The sequence below is a fragment of the Alexandromys fortis genome, unplaced genomic scaffold (assembly GCF_014885135.2).
Source record: "Alexandromys fortis isolate MF-2015 unplaced genomic scaffold, M_Fortis_MF-2015_v1.1 scaffold_119, whole genome shotgun sequence".
Classification (NCBI taxonomy): Eukaryota; Metazoa; Chordata; class Mammalia; order Rodentia; family Cricetidae; genus Alexandromys; species Alexandromys fortis.
In genome coordinates, this window is record NW_026067991.1 from 5,564,405 (window position 1) to 5,586,203 (window position 21,799).

Sequence of the window (21,799 nt, forward strand, 5' to 3'; positions counted from 1 at the left end):
TGACTGGTTTTGTGTCAACGTGACACAAGCTAGGGCCATTAGAGAGGAAGGAGCCCCAGTCGAGGAAATGCTTCCATGAGATCCAGCTGTAAAGGCATTTTCTCAATTAGTGACCAATGGGGGAGGGTTCAGCCCATGGTGGGTAGTGACATCCCTGGGCTGGTGGTCCTGGGTGTGATAAGAAAGCAGACTGAGCCAGCCATGGGAAAGCAAGCCAGTGAGCAGCACTCCACCATGGCCTCTGCTTCAGCTCCTGCCTCCAGGTTCCAACTGTGCTTGAGTTCCTGTTCTGACTTTCTTCAGAGATTGACTATGATCTGGAAGTGTAATTCACATAAACCCTTGCATCTCCAACTTGCTTTTTGGTCATGGTGTTCTAAGTTAACTACTTGTTTATGGGATGGTCTGCGGTCTCTTCACTGAAATAAGTAGGGGCTCCTTGTTAGAAGACACCCTCACTTAAAGTTTAGTCTGTTACAGTTAGCTGTGTGAGAAGTGAGAATCTAAGAAAGGACAATGATGTCACACATATGTCCCTTAAGGGCTTGGGAAGGAAGGGCTGGTGTCACTCTGCTTGGCTAACTCAGAGCCAGCTCCAGGCACCTTTAGTTGTCTTCCTCAGCCCTTCAGACCTGGCCTTGTTAACCTTTTATGTTTCATTTAACCCAAGCCTTTGTTCTCACAGTATGTGAGCAACTTGCAGTTTTCATGGATGTGGTAGCAGGTTGCAAAAGAAAAGGAGATGTCTGTGGCATCCAAAGAAAAAGCAGAGTGAAAATATAAATGTTGAAGTGATTGGGGGAGGGGGGGAGTCATGAGTTTCAGGCTTCTCAGAAAAACAGCAAAACTCCACAGAAATGAGGATGTGGAGAAGGTTCTGGGGCACTGAGAGTAAAGCTTGGAATGGTTGCCAGAAAGTCTGTGGAGGTCCAAAAATGTGAGCCTATTTCCACTTTGTCTGAAGGTCAGAGAGTTTTAGCTTGTTCAAAGTTGTTGACAAGTTCAGCTACCCATCCTGACCCAGGGTGTGGTTGCTTTGTGTTTTGGGTATTTAGACCAGACAGGTAAATCTACTCCACCCTGACCAAAGGGCAGAGAATTCAAGCACACTTCTGTTCCTTCTTTTGAATTAAGAGGTTTGACCTAGGGAGAGTCTGCCTTCAGGATACTTGGTCTAGGGTAGGTTCACTACTTAACAACAGAATGCTTTTCTCGTGAATTAATGGCTTGATGGCTCAAAGTATTTTGTATCTAGTTGTCCTTTGTATCAGTTAAAGAAAGCATCTTTTGTCTTCTCTCTGCTGTATTGGGATATAAAAGTGTATGGAAAATTAAACGCAAGGCATTTCAGTATTCACTGGAACTCCCTCCCCATACTATCCTGTGCTTCTGTTTTATTATTTTTGCTCGAGTCTCCGAGCTCTTTACTAACTTTTCTAATCCCCAGCCCCTACCCTGGCAAGTGGTATCCTCATTGAAGCTGGTCGCCCTCAAAGGTCGGGGGAGTTAGAGAGCAGCTGACCAGGTGAAGTGGCCCAGTGCGGTGCGGGGAGTGGCCCTGTGCAGGGAGTGGCCCCATGCCAGTGAGGTGAGCGTGACACTGGAGCCGATCCTGTTTTGAGACTGTTTCTGGTTATGCTTAATGGAGCGCTGTTGAAAAGATTTGTGAATTTGACCGCTTTCGGCACTCCTGTAGGGGGAATCACATAGCAGAGTAGCTTTGTGGCAGCTTGTTTCAATTAGTGTTGTCTTTCATCTTTCTTCAGGCTAAATAACACACTCAGTAGTGGGCGTCAGGGTGGCTCCCCCACTTAGCTGTTAAGGTGTTGCTGGAAGCTTGGGTGTGAATGTCTCTTTGCAGTCTTACTATTGACTATCTTTAATTTTTAAAAAATGGCAAAGCAAAATAACCAGTTTACTTTAGTTGTAGAAAATCTACTTAAAAGCATCTGGAGTCAGATCACAATATTTTTTGTAGACATTTTAAAGATACTAAATATTTGTCTTTGAGATCCTATTCTTTCAGTGTGTCAGCCTGATTTAAAATGCAGTTACTTTTCCTTGTTTTAAGTTTAAAACCAGTATTATTTTTAAATTTGTAAGTTTTATTTTTAAGTCAATTTTTTAGGTGTGTGTGTGTGTGTGTGTGATGTACGTGTGTAGTATGCATGTGCTTGTTCACATTCGTGTGGGTGTGAAAGTACACATGCGAAGTGGGATCTGGAGATGCTTCCAGGCTCTTTCTCCAGGGACCTCTCATCTTTCCTTTTGAGACAGGTTGAACACAGAACTTGTTGTTAGAGCTTGTTGTCAGATCAGCCAGCCTGCTCTGGGGTTTCCTGTTCCTGCTGCTCTGTGCTGGGGTGTTTTATGTGACTTCTGGGGATCTGAACTCTGGTCCTCACACTTGCCTGCCAAGCACTTTATCTGCTGAACCATCTCCCTAGCCTGTTAGAAGCCAACATTTGAGAAGGCAGCAAGGTTTCTGGTCAGCTGGACGAGTTACGAGTGTAATGTCAAAATAATCTGAAAGGCCACTGGGCAATGATATGGTTAAGTCATAGCCGCCTCAACCTTAAAGTGTGGTCTTTCTTCAGTAGCAAAAGACCACCTTGAATCCTTGAAATTCCCAAGATTTATGCCTATTGATATTCCTGTTTTTGTTGTTCGAGACCCAGTCTCTCAATAGAGCCCTGGCTGGTCTGGAACTCCATTGTGTAGGCCAGGCTGCCTGGGATTAAAGGTGTGCACCACCACACCTAGCGCCTACTGATCATTTTACTCAAGCATTATGTTAGCTTTTTCTTTTTTTCTTTTTTGAGATATGGTTTCTCGTGTTACAGCCAGCCCTGGCTGTGCTGGAACTTGCTTTGTAGACTAGGTTGGCCTTGAACTCACAGAGATCCACCTGCCTCTGCCTCGCCAGTGCTGGGATTAAAGGCGTGCGCCACCACCGCCCACTTTATTTCTTAGCTTTTTAGGAGAACTTTCTTAGTTTTTACTGACATTTCAAAGTAATGCCTACAAAATGAGAGCATATCTTTGAATAAGTTTCCTCGTCTCTCTTTACTACTATCCAGTGTCTAGTTCGCTTTGTTTTTAGCCAGGGTCTCTGCGTAGCCCAAGCCTTTAGAGAGCTCATAGTCATCCCACCTCAGCTCCCAGTGCTGGAATTTGTCTTCTGGTTAGATGGGATTCTGTCAGGTTTTTAGATCTGGGCCAAATGATCATTGCTGTTTGTCCTAATAGCTACCATTCTAATGGCTTAAATTTCACACGTGTGTCATGGTTGTCAGATTGGAGAGACTGCCATACATGTCTGTATTTCAGAAATCTCCCCATGCTGGGGTTTTATTGTTATTTTAAATCCTGTTGTTACTCTGGGGGTTTTATATTGTAACTTTTATGACACCCTCTGCACATTTTTTATTATTTATTTTTCTTTTATATTTTCTGATGTGAGAAACAAATTATTTTTATTTCAGGATCTTTGTTATAGTCTATCAGTGCTTTTTGGAGAATTTCTGAAAATGTGATAAATGTGCTTTAGTCTCATCTTATTCTAAATTTTAGATACAAATCCAAGTCCGATACCAATTACTAAAGCAGATAACTAGGAAATTCAGAGAAATTAGATTTCAAAATATTTTCATGCTTTTGTGGTTTATCATTATTACTATTATTATTACTGAAAAGGGCAGTTCACTCTTCTATGATGTGTCAGCTGTCCCCAAGGAATTATAGTAACCAGACTGTAACAAATAGATTGAATGTGCTGGCCTTTTCTCTCTTCTTTGTTGTTGCTTTATGAAGTACTCAATGTTTGATGGGAGAATAAGTGATTATGCAACATCTGGATCAGTGGTGGTTCTTCCAAGCAGTTTCTAAACCTTATTAGAAATCCATGCTTGCAAGTCTGGACCTAAGTACATTTATCCTCCAAAGCTTGTTGAGGTTGCTTCAGAATCTTTACAGCTCTTTGCACATATTCCTGGCGTGTAATGGCTGGGTTTATCCCTAGGCTATTTAATTAATAGGATGTAGCCTTACATCCTTCTTTAAAGGAAATCTTGAAACTTAAGCTTGCTAATTTAATGGTCCAGTTCATTGTTGATTAAACTACCAGAAGCCAAATGAGTTTTATCTCATAACCAACTGACTGTTATTTCACTATGAGCCTGAAATTCTGTGATAGGCACTACTTTTCTATTACAGTAACCATCTGATTGCTTTTTTTAAAAAAAAAACACATTTAATAGCACTTCTTTTTCACTTGGCGAATGTTTGTCATGTATGCCCGTCACTAGGCCAGCTGCTTCCTCAGCAGACTTTGGCTTGGGTGCTCTTCCATTAAGTAGACTCGGGGTATCTGGGGTTGTTAGATCGTAACAGTAAAGGCATTAAAAAAAAAACTCTAGCATGTAGAAAAAAATAATTTCTTTAAAGCTATTTTGTCCCAACAGCACTCATGTGTTAGTAATGCCTGGCTCTGTATTTGTAGAAGGGGAGCGGGTGTTCTGCCACCCATAGGTAAGAACTGTTTGGTGAGGGTGCATTCAAAGCTCTGCATTCTGTTGGCTCTGGCCTGAGAGAAAAGGGAGTAAGTAAGGCCATTCCTACCCCGGAAGTACCAATATATCTGATTGTCTTTGCCCTTTAAAGTTCTGGGAGCGAAGTGTTCAAAGGTTGAATGTTTTACCACATTGGAACTGAGAAATGCTACGGTGAGTCAGACCAGCTGTGATTTATCCAGTCTAAGCCACAAAGCATTACAAAGGGGGAGACAGGCTGTCCCTGAAAGTGTCTTTGCCTGAGACAGCAAGGTGTTTCCCAGTTAAGAACCATTAATAACAATCGAGTTTTGACTGGGAAGGTTTATTTTTATACAAAAACCATTAGAGGGGGCTGGAGAAATGGCTCAGTGGTTAAGAGCACTGGTTGCTCTTCCAGAGTACGCAGGTTCAATTCCCAGCACCTGCATGGCAGCTCACAACTGTCTATAACTCCAGTTTTAGGGGATCTGACACCTTCATACCAACACACATAAAATAAAGTTAAATTATTGAAAAAGAAAGCAATTAGGGTATAGGAGTAAGCTGGCGCTGGTGAGGTGGGATGAAGATGAATATTCTGCATCCTTTTGGCAATTTTTTTTTTTCGAGACAGGGTTTCTCTGTGGTTTTGGAGCCTGTCCTGGAACTAGCTCTTGTAGACCAGGCTGGTCTCGAACTCACAGAGATCCGCTGCCTCTGCCTCCCAAGTGCTGGGATTAAAGGCGTGCGCCACCACTGCCCGGCCCTTTTGGCAAATTTTACAGTTTCCTTTTGTTTCTCAGCTAAGTCTGTTTTTCTGTTGTCCAGGAAAGAAGGGAGAATATGGTCAAAATGATGACTCAGGAACTTGCATGTCTATTGATACATAAATACAAATGCACATTTGTAAATTCACTCACATATGCGCATGTGCACACACGTGTATAAATCTTTGTCTGCTCCTGTCTGCAAAGGAGTCTAAGAGAATTTTTTAGCTCTTTCTCCTCCTGCAGAGTTCTGTTGATAAGGAAGAAAGGGGGTGGCGATACAGCTCAGTGCTGGAGAGCTTACTCCCAATGCCCAGTACTGAAGAGGAAAATTAAAACTTCAGGGTGCTGGGTAGGCAGAAGGCTAGTAGTCTCTACTGCAGATGTAACATGCCCCCTGTGTTTCCTCAAACATTCCTGTCTCCCCAAAATATGCACGGATTGATGCCTGTGGATTGATTTTGAGATTTCCTAGACCTGTATCTTTTCAGGTCATCTCTGTGCTGGCTTTTTTTTTTTTTTTTTTTTTTTTGGGTTAGTCTGACACAAGCTAGGGTCATCAGAAAAGAGGGAGCCTCAATTGAGAGAATGCTCTGCCAGTCTGACCTGTAGGCAAATCCGTAGGGCATTCTTGGTTAAAGACTGATGTGTGGGAAGGCCTAGCCCACTGTGGGCTGTGCTACCCCTGGGCAGGTGGTCCTTGGTTGTATAAGAAAGTAGACTGAGCAAGCCAGTAAGCAGCACTCCCCCATGGCCTCTGCATCATTTCCTTCTTCCAGGTTCCTGTCTTGAGTTCTAGGCCTGGCTTTCCTCAAGGATGAGCTAGGTAAGCAAAATAAACCCTTTCCTCCCCAAGTTGCTTTTGGACACGGTGTTTATTACGGTGATAGAAACCAAACCAGGACTCTGACACGCACTCTCCCTCCTCCCTCCTCTGTGCCTCCCTCTTCCTCCCTCTCTGGAAGTAGGATTGTGCAGTGTGAAGAACTTTCAAATCAGACCTGGTTAGTTTATCATTGGTGAGTTTATTTGACATCTGGGTTTCCATTTTATCCTTTGATTATGGAAATAAAATATCTTCTCTGTGCTTCACATACTTCTTAGAGGAGCAGATGGACACTGTAAATACATGATATTATGATGATGTTCAAACTCCTATTCTTCATCTTCACACCAAAGCAAATGGCTGCGTATGGCTTCTCTTTGTAGCCCGTCACCCGTCTAGAAGCCCCAGTCTGCCCTCTGGCTGCGCCTTCCCCCACTCCACGTCTCCGGTTGAAATGGCTTCGATACTGTTAGTATCTCTGCAGCCTACCACCCCTGCCTTCCTCACCGACACCGTCTGCACGTTTCTCATGTGACTTTTAAGAACCGCGTGCCACTTCCTTAACCACTTCCATCCTCATACTTTCCACCCAGCTCTCATTTTCATTTTTACTATGTATGATATGCCATATAGTTGCTGTGTTATAATTTAGTTAAGTATTTGGGGAACATTAAGTATCCACAGTTTTAGCTGCTGTGCTGTGGTATTAATTTGTGTGTCTTGTACACTATATATAATAATTTGCATATGATTATTTTGTTGAGTAATTTCTATACTATGAGTTGAGTTATTGAGATAATAGATGGTTGAGACTTTGGCTTCATTTTACCAATTATTTTCCAAAGCATGGTTCTAATATATGTGAATAAGTATAGAGTATAAATATATTTTTTTATTGTTGTTTTGTTGTTGTTTGAGAAAGGTCTCACTATGCAGTCTCAGCTGGCCTGGAACTTACAGAGATCCTCCTGCATCTGCCTCCTTGGTGCTGCTGGGATCTTCCTTTTTCCAATGTTGAGCACTGAGCCCAGGGTCTACCTCATACTCAGGAAGCAGTCTACCCCGATAGAAACCCCAACTCTGTTTTGTCTTTTAATATTGTGGGATGAAAACATGCTACTTTGGCATAGTGATTGTTTTAGGTTAAAGGCGTTTGGAAAACAGTAGGTACAAGAAAGGACCTTGCTTTCCTTTCTCTTCCTAAAACCAGAAGTCAGAATCCATTGGAGAGGTATCTCCTGTTCCAAGGGAAAGGAAGGAAAAAGGAAGTCATTCTTAGAGCCAGAAGTGGCGATCAACACTGAGCAATCTGGATAAGCAGACTTGCTAAGTCACAGTTATCTTCTTCACTGACTGCCCCAGCCCAGACTCCATTGTCTAGTCATGAATCCACAGCTCACTTCTCTGTCCAGCCTCTGTGTAAGCATCATGCTCTAAGTCCTTCTGTGGATCTTCATTTTTCCTATGCAGGCGCCTAGTCACATGTAAAAGTTACTAAATAAATCTGTATACTTTTCTCATGTTATCTTATGTTATTTCTAACCAGACCTTGGGGCGGGAAAGAAATTTCAGTCTATAACAGCCTAACAAAACTTTCAGAGTACATTGTTGTTATTAGTGGTGGTGGTGGTGTGTGTGCAGTGTATGCATGGGTGGGTGTGTATATATACACAAATGTGTGAACATGTCTTGCTCCATCTCTCTCTCTCTGCCTTGTCCCTTTAAGACAAGTGAGACAGCTCACTGAGTCTGGGCCTAGACTACCACACACATGTACACATGGCCATACCTAGCTTTTTCGTGGGTCCTGGCATCAGAGCTCAGGCCCTCATGCTAATGGCAGCAAACACTCTTACTCATTGAGCCATCTCACTAGCATTTTAAAAATATGCGTTTTAGCAGGGCAGTGATGGCACATGCCTTTAATCCCCGCAGTTGGGAGACAGAAGCAGGTATCTCTCTGAGTTTGAGGCCAGCCTGGGCAACAGAGTGAGTTCCATCCAGGACAGGACAGGTTCCAAAGCTACACAGAGAATCCCTGTCTCAAAACCAAAAACATTTTTTGGAAATGTGACTCAGCCACGTTTGCACACAAGGAATCAGGCTCTCTGGGATGTGAGGCATTGCAGCGGGCACCTGGTGTGAACACTGATAGGCTGGTGTGAATTAAGACCTTTGTCGCAGCAGATGCATGAGGGCCCTCTTGCTCTAGTCAAAGAAAATCGTAAACAAACAAGGAGCTGTTGTTCCTTGTTCTTGGGAGCCTGATTCTAGAGGTCCTCCATCAGACCTTGCTGGTCTGCACCTCCAAAGCCAGAGATTCCTGGCTCTAGACCTTGAGGGCTAGGGGCTTATAGCTCTTGCCTTTCAGCCCTCCATGTTCAAGTTAGGTACCTATTGCTGTAGGCTCTGTGTGTCTAGTGGCTGAACACTGGGTGGTCTTAACAGCTCTAGGCTTCAGACATCTGCTTTCTCAGCCTATAACCCAGGGCAGCTCACTGGAACACTTCAGTCTCCATTCAGCTGCTAGGTGAGCTGACAGCTTATGGCGCTGGGAGGCTGGAGAACTTGGAACCTCAAGAGCCACTCTCTAGCTACCGTCTAGCTGCTGCTGCAACTGCATGCCTAGAGCTAAAGCCAGTGCTCCATCTGTCCTTAGTGTCATCTGCTCTTGTCACTGGCACCAAAAGACCATTTTAGAAGAGGTTTTATTGAGACCTAGTGTTGTGTCTCGAAAGGAGCAGTCAGGATGCCAGAGGGAGATTTCTCAGACTGACACAAGACTGAAACCAGCCTGCTTCTGTAGCCAGGACTGGGGAGCAACTGACTTGTGCCCAGCTTCTAGTCCACCAATCCCAAGCCATATATATGCACCACAGCTAGAGTTTCTAGAAAGAAAAGAGACCCACGCCTGTTAAAGATTATCCAAGCTGGGGCTGGCCAGATGGCTCTGTGGATAAAGGGCTTCCTGGGCAGGCTGGAAAACTGGAGTGCACATCTTCAGAGCCCACTGAAAAACTGGGCAAGAATGACCGCTGCCTGTAATCCCAGTACTCAGGATAGAGTCATGAGGTCCCCAGGGCAAGCTCCTGGCTAGATTAGCAGATGGGTGAGCCGTAGTTGCCATAGAGAGAGCCCTATCTTTATCAATTAAGTGGAGAGGTATCGATAAAGACACCCAACATTAACCTCAAGCTTCCATGTGTACGGGTACATTTGCACCTGTCTACCACATCCGTGTAAATGCACATACATGCGTGCATACATGCATACTACACACATAAATATATACACACCAAAAATAAAAGTAGATTCTACATAAAATGACTGAAGTTATGGAGAGTTAACATGTTGCATACCAGAACCAAATCAACTTGGGCCATTTTTTAGTCCTTTTGAAAATCACTTATTACTTATTTCCTCCTGAACTAATTTTCTTTTGACTGTTAAAACCTTTACAATGTTTTCTTAGCAAACCACTAACCTACACCAACCCCAAAGCTAAGACTATTGTTAGATAGTATATAAAACATATAGCAGAATTTGCCTTGCTTTGCTGTATCCTGCCTCCCTGTGATTCCCACTGTTGTATTTGGTTGAGGCCTTGATGTAGGACTTTGTTCTGTAACTAGTAATATGTCATGTAACCACTTCTACAGTGGAACATGGTGTTTGGGGCAGCCTGAATGTGTTTCTGGGCCATGGTCATATTTGGCTCTAGATTGAACTCTCTTACTCCCTCTGAGTAGAGAGCTGTGTTTTTGTGTGGACCACACCATCCATAGAAGTCACATACACATTAATGACAAATTTATTGCTGAGTCACTGGGAAAGCTACCCCCACTCCTGTCCTGAGTGAGACCTGCTGCAGGCTAGGTGGGGCCATCTAGAGTTCACCAAGGCTTGTCATGGGCCGAAGTGAAATCTCCCAGACCCAGAGCAGGTTTGTCTGTAGCTGAAGTAGTTGTGGCTCCAGTGGCATTGGTGGCTGAAGTGTTTCTTGGAACTGGAATGGAGTGTTCTTGAAGCTACTGAGATGTACTGGAGTGGCAGATATCAGTAAAGAGTATATTGACTGTTGCCTGTTGACCATTTAAAACATTGAATGTTGCTTATGATAGAAACCTAACTCAAAATTAATTTTCTCAGTAGTATTTCCACACCCATCAACTATCCTTAGGGGGGAGGGGACCCGCTGATCTGTGTCTGTATGTAAAGTTACCAACACAAAGAAATGAAAACAACCAGCTGAAGGTAAAGACAGACACTTTCCTCCTGGTCCCAGCTCTTCAGCCTTTCCTCCAACCCCTACCCTGATCTCATCCCTTGAAGAAGTCAAGGTTCTTAGGTGTTAGCTACTGAGGGCTGGGAGCCTATGCATCTCTGTCACCAATGGTACCTAAACTGATTTCATCGCTTGCTGAGGTCAAGGTTCTTAGGTTAGCTGTTGAGAGCCTGGGCTGTTCACCTCTATCACCAAGGGCACCCACCCTGATCTCATCCCTCGCGGAGGTCAGGGTTTCTTAGGTGTTAGCTGTTGAGGGCAGGGAGCCTATGTACCTCTGTCACCAAAGGCTTAAAGACAGATTCTACAGTGTGGGCCTTCCCGAGAAGGAACAAGACTTAAACATTGTCTTAAAAATGAGCCTTACAGAAGGATCTCTGTGACCTCAAGGCTAGAGATGTTCAGACAGGACTATGTAGAGAGACCCTGTCTCAAAAAAAAAAAAGAGTCGGGCTGGTGGTGCATTCCTTTAATCCTAGCACTCAAGAGGCAGAGGCAGGTGGATCTCTGTGAGTTTGAGGCCAGCCTGGTCTATAAGAGCTAGTTCCAGGACAGGAACCAAAGCTACAGAGAAACCCTGTCTTGCAAAGAAAAGAAAAGAAAAGCCCTAAATTGGGTCAGCCCTCCTCTTTCTTTATTAGCTTAGGAGGTTGGGTGGCAAAGGAATTGGGACTCTTGATGGGAGATTTTGAGAATCCTAAGTGTGCATCTGAGACTCAGAGTGTGAAGCTGTCCAGGCGGTCCATGTTAGGATATCTTTAAAGAGAACCTCCCCTGCTGGAACAGTAGCTCCTTGGTGGAGCGGTTGTCCACCATGTAAACGGCCCTGGGAAGGAAGGAGGACAGAGAGATGAAAGGAGAGAGGAAGGTGGGGTGGAGAGGGAGGAGTGAGCCGTTGTCCACCACATTATCTAGCCTTCTCTGGAAAGGAAGGAGAAGGACGGAGATGAAAGGAGAGAGGAAAGGGGGTGGGAAGGGAGGATACATAGAGTAAATGAGAGAATAGTAGACTGTCTTTCCAAAATTTAAAATAATTTTGAGACAGTTTTACATAGTCCAGGTTGGCTTCAAACATTCTAAGTAACCAAGGGTGGCCTTGAACTTCTGATTTTCCTGCTTCTCTCCCTGGAGTGCTAGGATTATAATCACATGCACTACAATGGTTAGGGGGCTAAGTAGGCACTGTACCAATTCAGCTGTTTCTCCAGCCCAGGTTCTGTAAAATTTGAGTTCTCAGTACATCATAGTTTGGTATCTCTTAACTGTTTACATGTGTAGTGAATATATATAATTCAATGCATAACTCAGGCTGTCCTGGGACTTAACTATGTAGCCCAGGCTGGCCTCGTACTCTTGGTCCCCTTTCCTCAGCTTCTCAATGCTGAGGTTTTAGTAATGCTGTATCTTTTATTGTAGAAACTGCAATGAAAAGCAATCTCTGCTTTCCTGATTGACTGCTATACCATAGTCATTTTGTTTGTTTTGCTGTTAAACATGTCATATAGGAAGTACAGTCATTGATGACTCCAGAAACTCTGGCTGTTGTAGAGTAATTCTCACCAGCATTTTTTACCTAACCTTCTGTTTAAAAAGTGCTATATTCCAAAAATTTTATTGTTTTTAAATTAGATAGGAAACCTTTTAAAAACTAAAACTTTACTATTAACATTGAAATTTATATTTACCAACAGTTAAAATTTAATATAAAAAATCACTTAAAAAAGAATGACATTAGCCAGATATGGTACCTCACACCTGCAATCCAAGTGTTTGGAAGGCCAAAGCAGAGGATCTTCATGAGTTCTAGGCCAGCCTGAGCTACATTGTGAATTCCAGGCCAACCTGGACTGTAGTTTGAGGCCCCGTCTCAAAAACAAAACAAACAAATAAAAAGCAAGAATTCAGGCCTCTGAGGCCAAATATTTACCTAATCAATGATGAATAGAGTGTGTGTGCCGTGCGGTTGCAGGGGAAGATTTGCTAGGACAGAAGCAACATTAGCCATTCTCTCCTCACACCCTAGGAAATAACTACACAGTTATCTGTCCATTGTTGTCTAATGCCCTATTCTTCTCTCTCCCTAGGTGAACGTGTCAAACCTTTCACGCCAGAAAAAGCAAAAGAAATTATAATGTCTCTACAGCAGCCTGCAATCTTCTGTAACATGGTTTTTGATTGGCCAGCACAACACTGGACTGCAAAACACCTTTCTGAGGTCCTGCAGGGCAAGCAGATACGGTTCCGAATGGGCCTGAGAAGTACAGATACAGGTAATCAGTAGTCACCATGGCAACCCCACCTCAGTAGCACTCCCACCTTCTCAGCAGTGCTCACCCCATCGCTAGGCAGTCCTTTATGTCTAATCTCAAATCCTCCTGGACCACTCTCTCTACAGATAGGAATCTGTTACAAGAAAGCTTAGAAACCCACGGAAAATGCAAATCTGTTTATTCATATATTCCATATATTGTTAGACATTACTGTGACTGATTGAGCATGGTAGACAATATATTAATTACTATTGTGTCCCATTCCACTAAAAATAGCAATACTATAACAATATAGAATTACAGTGTAATACTGCAGTAATATCCAAGAATACCATATCATAGTCCATTCCTCTTGTGATTCATCTGGAACACACCCTACATGTATGAGTTAGGCTGTTTTTATCACTTAGTTGTTGTCTGGAGGCCACTTGTTCATTTCCTGGCTGCCCAGACTCCCTAAATAATCACACAGAAACCATATTATTGGCAAGACTGTTTGGCCAATAGCTTAAGTGTATTTCTGGCTAACTCATATCTTAAATTAACCCATCTCCATTAATTTGTGTATCACCATAAGGCTGTGGCTTACCAGGTAAAGTTCTGGCATCTGTCTCTGGCGGGACTACATGGCTTCTCCTGACCCCGCCTTCTTTCTCCCAGCATTCAGTTTAGTTTTCCCCACCTAGCTCTATTCTGCCCTTCGCAGGCCCAAAACAGCTTATTTATTCATTAACCAATAAAAGCAGCACATATACAGAAGGACCTCCCACGCCACTTAGTCTTGGTTATAATTTTATCTTTTCTTTTTAGTCTACTTAGCCTTTATTGTACTGCAGAAGCATGCAGTCTATTTAAAGCTGTTTGTTCTATGTGTTTATGTACAAGCGAGGCAATACTGAACTATACCTCTGCTCCCTCCTTTAAAAAGAAAAAAACAAGCCAGGTGGTAGTGGCTTGCGCCTATAATCCCTAAACTTGGCAGGCAGAGACAGGCAGATCCCTGAGAGTTTGAGGCCATCCTTGTCTACAGAGCAAGTTCCAGGACGTCAAGGACTACTCAGAGAAACCCTTTCTCAAAAAAAAAAACAACAGAAAAGCAAGGCCTCACCTTGGTGCCAGCCCGTCTTCATCTCCCTGTGAGGTCATCCTGGATAGCTGGGGCTGTGGGCATATGCTGCACCACACCGTTTTGTTTTGATTTTTCTTGTTTTGCTTTCCTTACTTTTAACAGATGATTGTGCTGTTGCCTTTTTTTCCAGAACACTTTGAAAATTTTTACATTTTTGCCTTGTCAGATAAAGTGATTATTAGTGTGATCTCTAAAGTGTCGTTAAAGGACAGAAATGGTCTGTTTCTAATCTTCATGTGTCCATAGCTATAGTCTGGTCTTTAACTTGCATTTCAGAATGAGTAACTGACCCTGTAGAAACTCAGTGTGTATTGCAGGGAAGCAGTCTTTGAAGACCTATTAATAGCTCAAGTGGAGCAAGAACACTTCCCAGTTTCTCTCCTAGCAGCTCCAAGCTCCTTTCTCTCTTCTTGACCTTATAAGATATATCCTGCAATTTGCTTTTGGTGTCTAGAGTCGTTTTGGACTCCTGAGACAGCCACAACAGAGTTACTGTAGTTTGGTGTCTCATTCTAACCACAGACTTGGTTGTTCAGTTATTTTTAAATGAGATGCTAGACCGGTAAATAACTTCAGATCAGATTACATGTTTTCCTTTCGATGTTGTGGAACAAATCTGCCATTCGCCGAAGTGTCTGTTACTAACCTGAAGAGAAATGCAAAGTGTGGTATTTTTCACATCCTGCTTAGACTCCAGACACTACTCTACTGCTGGTAGCTAGCGCTCATTCACTGAACGCAATTTACTTGAATTCTCTGCCTTAATCTGCTCACCTCCTTCCTAGGCTGCTAGGACGGTTGCTGCCCGTGAGCCATGGTAATTTGACATTTTCAAATTAATACTTAAGTCTAAAAGGACTTTTAAAAGCCTCTCTGCAGTTGTGAGGAACCACTCTGAGTTTTTAAGTAAAGGTAGATTAGTCTTCTTTTAACAATTGAAATAAAATTCTCATAGCATAAACTGTAGCTTTTAGCCATTCAGAAGTATCTAATCAAACGATGGTTAGCATTTTCACAGGCTGTATAGCCCGCTGTCGAATTCAGAACGTTTTCATTATCCCATCCTGAAAGTCAGTGCTTTTAAAGCATCAGCCCCAGCCGCCCACTTCCAGCTGTCTAAGTGTACCCATTCACGAGGTCATAACAACAGCACAGAGGAGCTGCTCCCCGTGTCTGGTTTCTTTCACAGCCTGTTGTCAAGGCTCGTCCAGATGGGCATGGAAATTGATCTCTCTAATCTGAAATGCTTCAGAGTCTGAATTTTTAAACACCAGCACAATGCCACAGCAACATTCCATACCTGATCTCGAGGCAAAATGCATAACCTTTACCCTAAAATTGTATAATAATGCCAATATAAAAATTGTATAATAATACTTTGGCTAAGGAAAATACGAAGTAGAAATGAATTTCATAGCAGCCTTGGGTTCAGTCCACAAGATAGGTCATTCTCTATATGTAAATATTCCAAAATCCAGAAAAAGAAATATAAAGCAAACCACTTCTGATCCAAGGTGTTTCAGATAAGGGCTACTCAGCAAATGTGTATCAGCAGCTTGCTTATCTTTATTAGCAAATGATGTTCTGGAGGTATCGATGTGTGATCCTGTTTACTCATCAGTAGATGGGAATGCAAGGGCTTGTTTGCTGTTATGATAATACTCCCATGTACATGTGCAGATTTTGGAGTAGAGCTATGTTTTCATTCCTCATGAATATATAGAGCTAGCAGTAAGATCACCGAGTCATGTGTTATGCTTGTTAACCTTTCGTGGAACTGTTTCCCAAGTGCTCGTACCCCTCTACATCCCACCAGCAAAGGTTCCAGTTTGTCCACCTCCCTGCAAACCCTTCCCACCTCCTGGCTTCCCCTCCCTTCTCAGTTGCACCCATGCTGGTGTGTGTGAAGACTACTCCATCGTGGTTCTGATTGACCTTGTTCTAATGTGAGGTGTCTTTCTGTGGTTGCATTAGCCAATAGCATTGTGTGTTCACATCTTTCTGCTTGTTTGCTAATGGAGGCTTTAGTTGTTGAATTGAAAGAGTTCTTTATATTCTGTAGAGATTAGGTCCATATGAGACATGTAACATGAAAAGGTTTTCTCCCACTCAGTAGATTGATTATCCTAATACTTTGCTCCTTTTAAAAATTATTTCTTTAGGATGATGTAATGGATCAAGAATAAAGCATTGCCTGTACCCTGAGTTCTAACCCTGGGAATGTAATGATGGAAAGAAAAAAGTTACCCCTGACCTACACGCTCATGCACACTCGCGTGTGTGCACGTGTGTGCATGTATACACACACACAAATAAATAAATAAAATGTATTTTTTTTAAAAATTATGTCTCTTGAGTATATATGTTTCTATAGACAACATAGGATTATGGCATAAAAGAATTGTTCAGGGGCTGGAGAGATGGCTCAGTGGTTAAGAGCACTGGCTGCTCTTCTAGAGAACCTGAGTTCAATTCCCAGCAACACATGGTGGCTCACAACCATCTGTAATGAGATCTGGTGCCCTCTTCTGGCCTGCAGGCATACATGCAGGCAGAATACTATATCCATAATAAACAAATAAACCTATTTATTTATTTATTAAAGATTTCTGTCTCTTCCCCACCATCGCCTCCCCTTTCCCTCCCCCTCCCTCGTCAGCCCAAAGAGCAATCAGGGTACCCTGCCCTGTGGGAAGTCCAAGGACCACCCACCTCCATCCAGGTCTAGTGAGGTGAGCATCCAAACTGCCTAGGCTCCCTTTGAAATACCAACAGCTTTTGTGTCCTGCTTATGTACAGCTTGAACGGTATGTGCCTGTTCTTGATAGTATCTTTTGATATTTCTCTCATAAGCATTTCTTAATTTATAGTTTGTTTCTGAGATTGGGGGAATGCTAACCTGTGTTTTCCATTCTTGTGATACATATGTTTCCATAAATTCATCGGTATGCTAGCCACAAATGGTTTCAATTTTCCTATCTGCTCTTCTGGCCCTATACATTCAACCAACCTTGCACTTTGTTTTACTTGAGACAACCTGCCCATCCCTAAAAGTTGAACATTTGCTTCCTGAAGAGGCCAACCTGGATGCCATGATTTTGGTGCAATTATTGTGACATCTGCACCTGTGTCTACCAAACCCTCAAGTTCTGTGCGGTTCATTCACATTTTTAACTTTGGCTTTTGAGCATTTATAGAAGTTTGCCAAAATATGTGCTTTATGGTTTCTCCTGAAATTTTTGTTTTATTTTCTAAAGCTGTTCTGGCATGCAGAGCCATATGGTTTTTAACAAGAGGCATTATATCATTTAATCATTTTGTAGAGGGTTTTCCCCATGGTTGGCAGGAAGTGTTTGAACTACCTTTGACATTGGGGCCTGCAAGAGGCCCCAGCGGGTACTTCCCAATGGCAAAGAGTTTTCTTGCCTGTCCCTTGTTGATCTACATTCTTTTTTAAATATTTATTTATTTATTATGTATACAATATTCTGTCTGTGTGTATGCCCACAGGCCAGAAGAGGGCACCAGACCCCATTACAGATGGTTGTGAGTCACCATGTGGTTGCTGGGAATTGAACTCAGGACCTTTGGAAGAGCAGGCAATGCTCTTAACCTCTGAGCCATCTCTCCAGCCCCTGATCTACATTCCTTAGTCTAATGCCAGCCTTTGCTACACCTTCTGCACACTCCAAAAGACTGTGGCCTTCTGTTTGAATTATTTCTATAACATTATTTCTAGGAGCAATTTCCCTACACTCCTTTTTCAGATGACCTTGTCTACCACAATGAAAACACCTAAAATTTTGATTTTTCTCCATATTTTTAGAAAACAATGCTCCCATCCAAGTATCATCATTAGAAGTATGAGGGACAATATCAATTGTCTGTCTGATCCATTCTTCTATGGGTGCTAATCTTGTCCTTAAAGGCCTAATTCGATTAATATTTGCCCAACATCAAATCACAGATAATATTCTATGTACAGCTGATGTTAATCTATGTAAAAACATCAGTGAAAGCTTCTTTGAGCCTTGTGTAATTTTAGTAAATGATTCAATCTTCTTTCCTGATTCTTCAACCTTGTCCAAGTATTCAAAGCTGCTATAAAACAGAACCAGGGTGTTAACATCTAACATACACTGTCTTTGCATATCAGCACACTGACCCTCACCAAGGCTGTTCTTCTCCAGTTTCACAATGCAACGATGTGGCAAATTCTGCTCTAAATTCCTCTGTCAGTGTCTGAGCATTTTTGTTTTTTTTTTCATTAGTATATCTTTTCAAGGCCTGCATCCTTTTAGTTAACTCGTCATCTTTAGTATAAAACAACCACCAAGGTTCTTATTGATAAGATATTAATTACCATATCGATAGTAAGTATTATCAGTATTGTGTCAGTTAAATCATGGATCTTCTCTATGCTTTATATATGTGATTCTACGGTTGGGTTTTTGTTTTGTTTGTTACATTGTCAAAAGGATGTAATTTACAATGAGATGGAAAGATTAAAGCTTTAAATTAAATAAAAACACAAGCTGGTTGGTGGAGNTGTCCTCTTCTATTTCTTTCTTCAAAGTCTTAAAGTTCTTGTCAAATAGATCTTTCACTTCCTTGGTCAGGGTTACCCCAAGATATTTTATGCTCTTCGTGGCTATCGTGAAAGGTGATGCTTCTCTGATTTCCCTCTCTGTTTCTTTATCCTTAGTGTATAGGAAGGCAACTGATTTTTTGGAGTTGATCTTGTATCCTGCCACATTACTAAAGGAGTTTATCAGCTGTAGGAGTTCTTTGGTAGAGTTTTTGGGGTCGCTTATGTATACTGTCATATCATCTTAACTTTTCTTTATGTTAGAAATATTTTCAAAACAGAATGATTTCACCAGATGTAGTGATGCATGCCTTTACTCCCAGCACTTAGGGTGTAATCTTTGTGAGTTCAAGGCCAGCCTGGTCTACACAGTGAGTTCAAGACCGGCCAGATCTATATTGTGATAACTTGTCTCAGGAAAAAAAAAAGTTCTTAAGCACAATGTGTTTAGAATAGTGCCTAATAGTTAGTATTCAACAAATATTACTTAAAGTAGAAATAATTTTAAAATAAAGTATGGTGTCTCTGTAAAAAATTGGAAAAAGTAGAAAGTCCACAGAAATTTAAAGATACCTTATTTTATTGTTTGTTTTTGTCTTTTGCTTTTTTTTTTTTTTTTTGAGACAGAGTCTCCCTGTGTAGCTCTGACTGTCCTGTAGCTCATTCTGCAGACCAGGCTGGCCTTGAACTCACAGAAATCCACCTGTGTCTGCCTCCAGAGTGTTGGGATTAAAGGCGTGTACTGCCATGCCCAGCAAATGTATAGCACAGGCCAGCCCTGAACTCATGATCCTCCTGCCTCCACCTCTTTCTGCAAATCCTAGGTGTGTGTACCTGTATTGATTAAAATAAACTTTATTTATTTTATGTGTACGGGTGTTTTGCTTTCATGCGTGTCTGTGTACCACATGTGTGCCTGATACCCATGGGGACCAGAAAAGAACATCAGATCCCCTGGAACTGGAGTTAGAAATCATCGTGTGCTGCCATGTGGTTGCTGGGAATCATACCCAGGTCCTCTGGAAGAGCAGCCAGTGCTCTTAACCACCGAGCCATCTCTCCAGCCTGACCTGTTTGTATAATAGATTGTATTTAAAAATTAAGATCGTATTGATTTTTACAGGCTGCTTTTTTTCTCTAAGCATAGTCAGAGGAACAACTTATGACATTAAATGAGACTTTTAAATGACTCCTTAATAGTCCCTTATATGACAATATCATAATTAATTTAAGACTTTCCTATTTGCTATGTTTAGACTGATTACCCCCCCCCCCCCCAAAGAAAGGGTTGGAGATGCAGCTAGATACCTTCCTGTCACGTGTTAGGCCCTAGGTTCAGTCTGTATTGAACAGAGGAAAGTGCCTTCGAATAGCTTGCAGACTTTAAATGTGTACCTTTGTCAAGTGTCTGATTATTCCTGTAGGATGGGTTCCTAGAAGGAGGTCACTGGGTGCAAGGGCGCATGGATTATCAGCAGCAGCACCTCTCTCTGTGAAGCGCCTTGTACCAAGAGCTGAGTCACTCTGGGTGCTTGTGACTTGTGTGCTAAATATCTGGCAGCCACCTGCTGCCTATCTCAGTGGCCACCTCTAGTTGGCATCACCCTTCAGGGTCACTCCCAGAATTGTAGTTGCCTTGTGCCTGGACATAGTTACTCCACTCATCCCCTGCCCTCACTTCCCAGGCCATTCCTCAGACTTAACAGAGACAGTTTATTAAAGAAAAAAAAAAAATAGCTGAACTTGGTGGTGCACACCTTTGAGTGGCAGAAGCAGGTGGATCTCTGAGTTTAAAGCCAGCCTGTTCCTTTTTCTTCCCTCCACCCCATCAGGTGTGACTATCAAATTATCAGAACACTTTGTTAAGGTTTTCCTAATGACACTTGGAATGGCTATAATCATGTTGTTGCACAAGTAATTACCTGATGAAAATCTCCTCTTTCTGCTGTCTGGGAAGGGCCTTACCTCCTCCAGGTTCAGCAGCTGTTAGGCTTCCTGGTGTTTGGGGAGTGACTGGGTGAAAGTCTTGCTGCACTGGCAGTAGATCTGCAGAGAACTGGCTTCCGTGCCTATGCCTCTCAAAACGACACAGACTGGTAGGGGAAAGGGCAGTATCTCATCATAATTAGCATGTTTGCTGGTAATGTTGGTCATAAGCTCGTATTTATTAGTAATTCCTGATTTTTCCTGGTAATTGCCCTTTGACTTTCTGTCGGAGCCTCAGGGGTTTTTGATGTATTTACTTTTTGAAGACAGTTCTTTATCTTATGGCTGTTTCCCCATTTGTCCTTTGCATTTGTTTTGCTGCACGTGTGCTTTTTTTACAGTCAAACCAGCTAGCGCTCCACTAACATTTATTCCTTTTGTTACGTTTTAGAAATGTCTTCTCTTAGAATAGACCAGTACTTTGCTGTAGCAGCTAATGATGGTGTTCGCTGCGGTTTCTCCAGATAACGACGTCGGGCAATGGAGCTCTAGCGTCGCTTACTGGACAATCCTTTTCAAGGGTGCTGGCGTGGGCAGCGTCGTGTTTAGTGTGGTGCTGCGTCAGTTCCGAGGCCACATCTCAAGCTGTCACTCGGGGCTAGTAAAACAGTTTGAAAGCACTATTTTAGCGCCGATACATATTTTAATATTTGAAAATACATCGCAGACAACCTCATTACTCCCTTGTTTGGTTTTTGTTTTTGTTTTTTGAGATGGTGTCTCACTCTGTCGCTTACTGTATAGTCTTAAACTTTTGGTAATCCTCCTGTGTCGGCCTCTATAGGGATTACAGGCATACATCATCATACCAGATGTATTTATATTTTTAACTGGCATGAATTGTATATGTTTTATGTAGCATATGATAACTCTGCATATGTATACATTATATACTGAAGAAATACTGATCATTTCTTCATAGTTGAAGAATATATTTAAAGTCCTTTCATTTAGTTCTTTTGCGGCTTAATTCCCATGACCACCCTTTCCCTGTCTGTGCCTCCTCCCAGCTCTCCCCACCTTCTGGTAACCACCAGTCTAGTCTGATCTTCCATTATTCTTCTCTTCAATGTCTTAGAATTTTATTCATCCAAATGGACTTCATAGTTACCTAGAATGCTCGCTTTAAAGAAACTTTCTGATGTGAAACAGGCCAATAAATTTCTGTGAGTTTAGGGCTGCCTGTTCCACATGGTGAATTCCAGGCTAGCCAGGGCTGCAGAGAGTGACCCTGTCTCAAAAGACAAAAAAAAGGGGGGGGGGTCAGGCAGTGGTGGTGCACACCTTTAATCCCAGCACTCAGGAGGCCAAGGCAGGAGGACTCTGTGAGTTTTAGGCCAGCTTGGATAGCCAGGGCTGAACACACACACACCCCAAATAAAAAAATAAGTAAAGAAACCTATCTGGGGTGGGTAT

The 21,799-nt window shown here is 42.4% G+C and overlaps 1 protein-coding gene across 1 annotated transcript in view; it reads left to right on the forward strand.

The window, feature by feature from the left end:
* Hspbap1 (HSPB1 associated protein 1) overlaps window positions 1-21,799 on the forward strand; it is a 55,075-nt gene that overhangs the window by 6,073 nt on the left and 27,203 nt on the right. The window contains exon 2 of the mRNA XM_050159781.1: window positions 12,495-12,680. Within this exon, the coding sequence (XP_050015738.1) occupies window positions 12,495-12,680 (186 nt within the window). The remainder of the gene's footprint in view (window positions 1-12,494; window positions 12,681-21,799) is intronic.